This window comes from Amblyraja radiata, chromosome 6 (assembly GCF_010909765.2).
Source record: "Amblyraja radiata isolate CabotCenter1 chromosome 6, sAmbRad1.1.pri, whole genome shotgun sequence".
In the NCBI taxonomy this organism is placed as follows: domain Eukaryota; kingdom Metazoa; phylum Chordata; class Chondrichthyes; order Rajiformes; family Rajidae; genus Amblyraja; species Amblyraja radiata.
Window position 1 is genome coordinate 15,780,244 of NC_045961.1, and position 8,003 is coordinate 15,788,246.

General features: G+C 46.3%; 1 protein-coding gene across 1 annotated transcript; it reads right to left on the reverse strand.

The window, feature by feature from the left end:
- Nucleotides 1–1,913: 1,913 nt before the first annotated feature.
- On the reverse strand, nt 1,914–5,634 carry LOC116974689 (scavenger receptor cysteine-rich type 1 protein M130-like). Its single transcript, XM_033023409.1, has 3 exons — nt 5,471–5,634; nt 4,379–4,693; nt 1,914–2,053 (listed from the first exon to the last, which is right to left on the reverse strand). Exons 2-3 carry the CDS (start codon nt 4,656–4,658, stop codon nt 1,914–1,916), a joined length of 420 nt encoding a protein of 139 aa, XP_032879300.1. The 5' UTR covers nt 4,659–4,693; nt 5,471–5,634.
- Between the last annotated feature and the right edge of the window lie 2,369 nt (nt 5,635–8,003).

The window sequence follows — 8,003 nt, forward strand, 5'->3', positions numbered from 1 at the left end:
CTGGCAGGACACTGGTCAAGGGTAGGTTCTGTCCCATTACATTTCACCCCATCCAGCCAGATGTTCCCAGTGGCCTCTCCGTAGGAGGCAGCTATTGTTAGTGACCGGGCTGTCCCGCAGTTCAACACCCTGCAGACCACGTTCCCTGCATTGATATCCCAGCTCCTGCCGCAGACGGTGCCCCAGGTGGAGTTATGATAGACCTCCACTCTCCCAGAGCACATGTTGTTCCCATTCACCAGACGGACGGGCACCGGACCTGCAACAGAGGGGGATGAGGTTGAAATTAGTCAAGTTCTCAGAACTCACCTCATAACTCTCCTTTAAACCTTCTCCTTCTCACCTTAAAGCTGTGCCCTCTGGTATTGGACACATCCATCACAGGAATAAACATAGAAACATAGAAAATAGGTGCAGGAGTAGGCCATTCGGCCCTTCGAGCCTGCACCGCCATTCAATATAATCATGGTTGATCATCCAACTCAGTATCCTGTACCTGCATTCTCTCCATTAACCCTAATCCCTTTGGCCACATCTAACTCCCTCTTCTATATAGCCAATGAACTGGCCGCAACTACCTTCTGTGGCAGAGAGTTCCAGAGATTCACCACTCTCTGTGTGAAAAATGTTTTTCTCATCTCGGTTCTAAATGATTTCCACCTTACCCTTAAACTGTGACCCCTTGTTCTGGACTTCCCCAACATCGGGAACAATCTTCCTGCATCTAGCCTGTCCAACCCCTTAAGAATTTTGTAAGTTATACAAAATTTTGTAATTATAGCGAGTACAAGCCGAGTCTATCCAGTCTTTCTTCATATGAAAGTCCTGACATCCCAGGAATCAGTCTGGTGAACTTTCTCTGTACTCCCTCTATGGCAAGAATGTCTTTCCTCAGACTAGGAGACCAAAACTGTACGCAATACTCCAGGTGCGGTCTCACCAAGACCCTGTACAACTGCAGTAGAACCTCCCTGCTCCTATACTCAAATCCTTTTGCTATGAATGCTAACATACCATTCACTTTCTTCACTGCCTGCAGCACCTGCATGCCTACTTTCAATGACTGATGTACTATGACACCCAGGTCTGTACATGCGAAAGATCTGACTACCTCGTAATCTCCTTTAAAACTTCCCTGTTTTACCTGGGCCAGATAGGGAATGAGGTTAGATTAAGAATCAGTCAACTAAAGCTTCTGAGACTGGTGAAAGGGGAGGGTGAGACTGTGGAATATGAAGTGGTGCCTGGAGTGAGAGGGGAGTGGATTAGACAGGGTGGGATATTAATAGTTGAGGAAATTTCATATTGGTCCAACTAGTCACCCAACAGCACCTGCGCTTCGGAGAAAATGCTCCACATTCATCCACAATTTCCATGTAACAAATACTCTTCATTGGAGGCAACATCCTCAACAAGCTCTTGTTAAACTACACTATCCCTGTACATCACTGCCCGAGGGGCCTGCCATGTACAGTGTACTTCCCGAGTGCATTTGGTCTCTTGCAATGCATCACTTCGTCCTTGTACATTTAAGCTCCATCTGCCATTTCTCTAATGCCCAACTAATCTATATCCCGCAGCATCCATCACAACCTCCCTCACTGCCCACAACTTCATCTCATTTTCATGTTGTCTTTATTTATGGATAACATCAGTTTCTGTTTCAATGTAAAATTCCTGACCCTAGCATGGAAACCCACTCCTCAAGGAGGGATCAACGCCACCCACACTCACCTGAGCAGGAGACTTCAGCGTACTCTCCATGTGTGCAGTTATTCACCTTCCATGGGCTGGCAGGACACTGGTCGAGGGCAGGCTCTGTCCCGTTACACTTCACCCCATCCTAGCCAGATGTTCCCAGTGGCCATCTCCGTTAGAGACAGCAGTTGTTACTAACCGGGCCGTCCCACAGTTCAACACCCTGCAGACCACGTTCCCCGCATTGATATCCCAGCTCGTGCCAGCAGACGGTGACTCCAGGTGGAGTTATGATAGACCTCCACTCTCCCGGAGCACATGTTGTTCCCATTCACCAGACGGACGGGCACCGGACCTGCAACAGAGGGGGGATGAAGTTAAATCTGCAGCAGGATTGCATGTGATTTTCAGCAGTGTAGCCAGCAGGTCGCAGCTACCCTGCTGGCCAAAGCTTTCTTATTCATTTATCTGTCCAGATGTCTTTTAAATGTTGCTTTTGCTGCACCTGCCTCAATCACTTCCTCTGGCAGCTCTGTCCATGCACCCACTACCCTCTGTGTGTTACGTCTCAGGTTCCTATTAAATCTTTGCATTTTCACCTTCACCCTGTGCCCTCTATGTCATCCCAGTTTCATGCCCTGGGACATCATAATAATAATAATAATAATAATAATAATAATAATAATAATAATAATAATAATAATAATAATAATAATAATAATAATAATATCTTTTATTGTCATTGCACATAAGCGCAACGAGATTTGTTATGCAGCTTCCAACCGATGTCATAACATAAATAACTAATAAAATTTAGATTTAGGTATCCCGAGAACATCGATTGCAACATTCATATATATTGTGATCGACACAAAAAGCTAGGAATGGTTGATTTTTAAGGTCGAGACCCTTTTTCAGTCTGAAGACGGGTCACGAACCGAAGCCTATTCCTGTTCTCTGGAGAAGCTGTCTGATCAGCTGAGTTACACAAGCTTTTTGTGTCCATCTTCGGTTTAAATCAACATCTGCAGTTCCTTCCCACACATATGTTGTGATGTCCACGTTATCTGTGCCCCTTGTGATTTTATGAACCTCTTACAGACCCTGGTCCCTTCGCTCCAGCTTATCCAGGCTTTCCACTCCCCCTGATCTGCATGAATTTCCCCCCGGATGCTCCAATCCTCTCTCATATCACAGCTAATTGAGTTTATCATCTGCTGTTAATTCCCTGAGGGTATCAGTAAGGATGGGACTCTGGAGAGTTGACGGGAATATGTGCAGAGGGATCTGAGATTAGTATGAGTGAATGGGTGATGATCAGTGCGGAGTCTGTGGGCTGAAGGGCAAGTTTCCCTGCTCTATCCTCCTGTTCACCTTCTATAAATTCCTCCTGAATCTTTTCTGCACCCTTTGAACTACCACACTACACACGGTACATCACGTACTTCGGAACAGGTCCATCGGCCCACAATGCCTGTGCACAAATGTCATGTCAAGATAAGCTGCCTGCACATGGTCCATATTCTTATTCCCTCCATATCCATCTGCCTATCTAAAAGCCTCTTGGTGAACTTCTGCTCCCTCTCCAAAGCTCCCACGTCCTTCCTGTAATGGAGCAGACCAGAATATAACAGAATGCTACAAAAGTGGTCAAACTAAAACCTTATAGAGCTACATTCAGACCTACCACCTTCTCTAGTCAAAGCCCTGGCCAATGAAGGCAATTGTGCCAAATGCTTTCTTCGCCACCCTGTCTGTCTGTGTTGCTACTTTCAAGGAATCGAGTACTTGTAGCCCTAGGTCTCTCTGTCTACAAACTTTCCCAGGGCCCTGCAATTTACTCTGTAAATTGTTCTCTGCTTTACCTTCCCATAATGCATCAGTTTGCGCTTGTCACAATTAAACTCCATCTGCCGGTCCTTGGCCCACTTTCGCAATGTAGTTTTAGTTTTTACTTTTAGAGATACAGTGTTGCAAAAGGCCCTTCAGCCCACAGAGTCCACGACAACTAGCGATCGCCTATACAATAGTCCTGTTCTACACATTAGAAGCCAATTAATCTACAAACCTGCAGTCTTTGGAATGTGTGAGGAAACTGGAGCACCTGGAGCAAACCCACGTGATCACTAGGAGAACGTGCAAACTCTGTACAGGCAGCACGTAGTCATATCACTGAAAAGAACAATGTACGGGGCTTGTTCTTTTTCACACAGAGGGTGATGGGTGCCTGGCATGCAATGCCAGATGTGGTGGTGGAGGCAGATGCTAAAGTGACATTTAAAAGACTTATGAATCGTTGCTTTTAAACTTTTTTAATGATTTACTTTAATAAAGATAGCTGTTTGTAATCTGAATTGTTCTTCTTCATTCACTGATCTGAATCCTTAAACATGCCTATATTTCATTAGAGGCGCACGTGAAATAGACAAAAGTAATCCCCTGCATTCTGGAGTTCTATAGTCACAGCAAGACAGTGAACCAAGCTACAAACCAAGATGACAAGACTGGAGGGATGAGAGCACAAATAAACAACCAAAGTTCAGTAGAAGGTTAGCAAACTTGCCTCAACACCCTCACTCACCTGAGCAGGAGACTCCAGCGTCCTCACTGTGGTTGCAGTCATTCAGACCACATGGGCTGGCATAACACTGCCCACACCCTGAGCGCTATCCACACTCACCTGAGCAGGAGACTCCAGCGTACTCTCCGTGTGTGCAGTTATTCACCACCCGTGGGCTGGCAGGACACTGGTCGAGGGCAGGCTCTGTCCCGTTACACGTCACCCCATCCAGCCAGATGTTCCCAGTGGCCTCTCCGTAGGAGACAGCTGTTGTTACTGACCGGGCCGTCCCACAGTTCAACACCCTGCAGACCACGTTCCCCGCATTGATATCCCAGCTCCTGCCGCAGACAGTGCCCCAGGTGGAGTTATGATAGACCTCCACTCTCCCGGAGCACATGTTGTTCCCATTCACCAGACGGACGGGCACCGGACCTGCAACAGAGGGGGATGAGGTTGAAATTAGAGTCAAGTTCTCAAAACTCACCTCATAACTCTCCTTTAAACCTTCTCCTTCTCACCTTAAACCTGTGCCCTCTGGTATTGGACAAATCCATCCCAGGAATAAAGATCTGACGACCTTGTAAATCTCCTTTAAACCTTCCCAGTCTTACCTGGGCCAGATAGGGAATGAGGTTAGATTCAGAATCAAGTCGACAAAAGCTTCTGAGACAGGTGAAAGGGGAGGTGAGACTGTGTAATATGACGTGGTGCCAGGAGTGAGGGGAGTGGATTAGACAGAGTGGGATATTAATAGTTGAGGAAATTTCCTATTGTTCCACCTAGTCACCCAACAGCATCTGCGCTTCGGAGAAAACACTCTACATTCATCCACAATCCCCATGTAACAAATACTCTTCATTGTAGGCAACATCCTCAACAAGCTCTTATTAACCAACTCTATCCATGTACATCAATGCCCCTGAGTGTCCTGCCATTTACTGTGTACTTCCCGAGTGCATTTGGTCTCTTGCAATGGATCACGTCATCCTTGTACATTTAAGCTCCATCTGCTATTTCTCTGCTCTAATACTCAACTAATCTATATATCCCGTTGCATCCATTCACAACCCCCCTCACTGCCCACAACTTCATCTCATTTTCATGTTGTCTTTAAGTGTGGATAACATCACTTTCGGTTTCAATGTAAAATTCCTGACCCGAGCATGGAAACCCACTCCTCAAGGAGGGACCATCCCCACCCACACTCACCTGAGCAGGAGACTTCAGCGTACTCTCCGTGTGTGCAGTTATTCACCTGCCATCGTTTGGCAGGACACTGGTCGAGGGCAGGCTCTGTCCCGTTACAATTCACCCCATCCAGCCAGATGTTCCCAGTGGCCTCTCCGTTAGAGACAGCAGTTGTTACTAACCGGGCGTTCCCACAGTTCAACACCCTGCAGACCACGTTCCCCGCATTGATATCCCAGCTCGTGCCACAGACGGTGACCCAGGTGGAGTTGTGATAGACCTCCACTCTCCCGGAGCACATGTTGTTCCCATTCACCAGACGGACGGGCACCGGACCTGCAACAGAGGGGGGGTGAGGTTAAATCTGCTGCAGGATTGCATGTGATTTTCAGCAGGGTAGCCAGCAGGTCGCTCTCCGCTCCTCACAGCGCAGGTGACAGGAGAATGCTGCACAGCCACTCGAATGCAAGACCACCCTACAAAACCTGATTCTTCCACAAACCTCGGCTCCCACCCCAACAGACTCTGTGTCACACTGCAGAGGAGAAGGTCCTTCAGCTCAAGTCATCCAATCCGACCAAGATGCTCCCTCTACACCAGTCACTTTTCCTGCATTCTGTCCATATCCCTGCAAAGCTTTACTATTCATTTATCTGTCCAGATGTCTTTTAAATGTTGCTTTTGTTGCACCTGCCTCAACCACTTCCTCTGGCAGCTCTGTCCATGCATCCACTACCCTCTGTGTGTTACCTCTCAGGTTCCTATTAAATCATTTCCCTTTCACCTTCACCCTGTGCCCTCTATGTCGTCCCAGTCTCATGCCCTGGGACATAATAATAAAAATAATAATAATAATAATGATAATATCTTTTATTGTCATTGCACATAAGCGCAACGAGATTTGTTATGCAGCTTCCATCCGATGTCATAACATAAATAACTAATAAAATTTAGATTTAGGTATCCCGAGAACATGGATTGCAACATATATTGCGATCGACACAAAAAGCTAGGAATAGTTGATTTTTAAGGTCGAGACCCTTTTTCAGTCTGAAGACGGGTCACGAACCGAAGCCTATTCCTGTTCTCTGGAGAAGCTGTCTGATCAGCTGAGTTACACAAGCTTTTTGTGTCCATCTTCGGTTTAAATCAACATCTGCAGTTCCTTCCCACACATATGTTGTGATGTCCACGTTATCTGTGCCCCTTGTGATTTTATGAACCTCTTTCAGACCCTGGTCCCTTCGCTCCAGCTTATCCGGACTTTCCACTCCCTCTGATCTGCATGAATTTCCCCTCGGATGCTCCAATCCTCTTTCATATCTCAGCTAATTGAGTTTATCATCTGCTGTTAATTCCCTGAGTGTATCAGTAAGGATGGGAGTCTGGAGAGTTGACGGGAATATGTGGAGAGTGATCTGAGATTAGTATGAGTGAATGGGTGATGATCAGTGCGGAGTCTGTGGGCTGAAGGGCCAGTTTCCCTGCTCTATCCTCCTGTTTGCCGTCTATTAACTTCTCTTATTCTATCCAGTGTCTCCCTATAACTTAAACCCATCACTCCTGGTAAATTCCTCCTGAATCTTTTCTGCACCCTTTGAACTACCAGACTACACACGGTACATCACGTACATCGGAACAGGTCCATCGGCCCACAATGCCTGTGCACAAATGTCATGTCAAGATAAGCTATTCTCCGCTACCTGCACATGGTCCATATTCTTATTCCCTCCATATCCATCTGCCTATCTAAAAGCCTCTTGGTGAACTTCTGCTCCCTCTCCAAAGCTCCCACATCCTTCCTGTAATGGAGCAGACCAGAATATAACAGAATGCTACAAAAGTGGTCAAACTAAAACCTTATAGAGCTACATTCAGACCTACCACCTTCTCTAGTCAAAGCCCTGACCAATGAAGGCAATTGTGCCAAATGCTTTCTTCGCCACCCTATCTGTCTGTGTTGCTACTTTCAAGGAATCGAGTACTTGTAGCCCTAGGTCTCTCTGTCTACAAACTTTCCCAGGGCCCTGCAATTTACTCTGTAAATTGTTCTCTGCTTTACCTTCCCATAATGCATCAGTTTGCGCTTGTCACAATTAAACTCCATCTGCCGGTCCTTGGCCCACTTTCGCAATGTGGTTTTAGTTTTTACTTTTAGAGATACAGCGTTGCAAAAGGCCCTTCAGCCCACAGAGTCCACGACAACTAGCGATCGCCTATACAATAGTCCTGTTCTACACATTAGAAGCCAATTAATCTACAAACCTGCAGTCTTTGGAATGTGTGAGGAAACTGGAGCACCTGGAGCAAACCCACGTGATCACTAGGAGAACGTGCAAACTCTGTACAGGCAGCACGTAGTCATATCACTGAAAAGAACAATGTACGGGGCTTGTTCTTTTTCACATAGAGGGTGATGGGTGCCTGGCACGCAATGCCAGATGTGGTGGTGGAGGCAGATGCTAAAGTGACATTTAAAAGACTTATGAATCGTTGCTTTTACATTTTTTTAATGATTTACTTTAACAAAGATAGCTGTTTGTAATCTGAATTG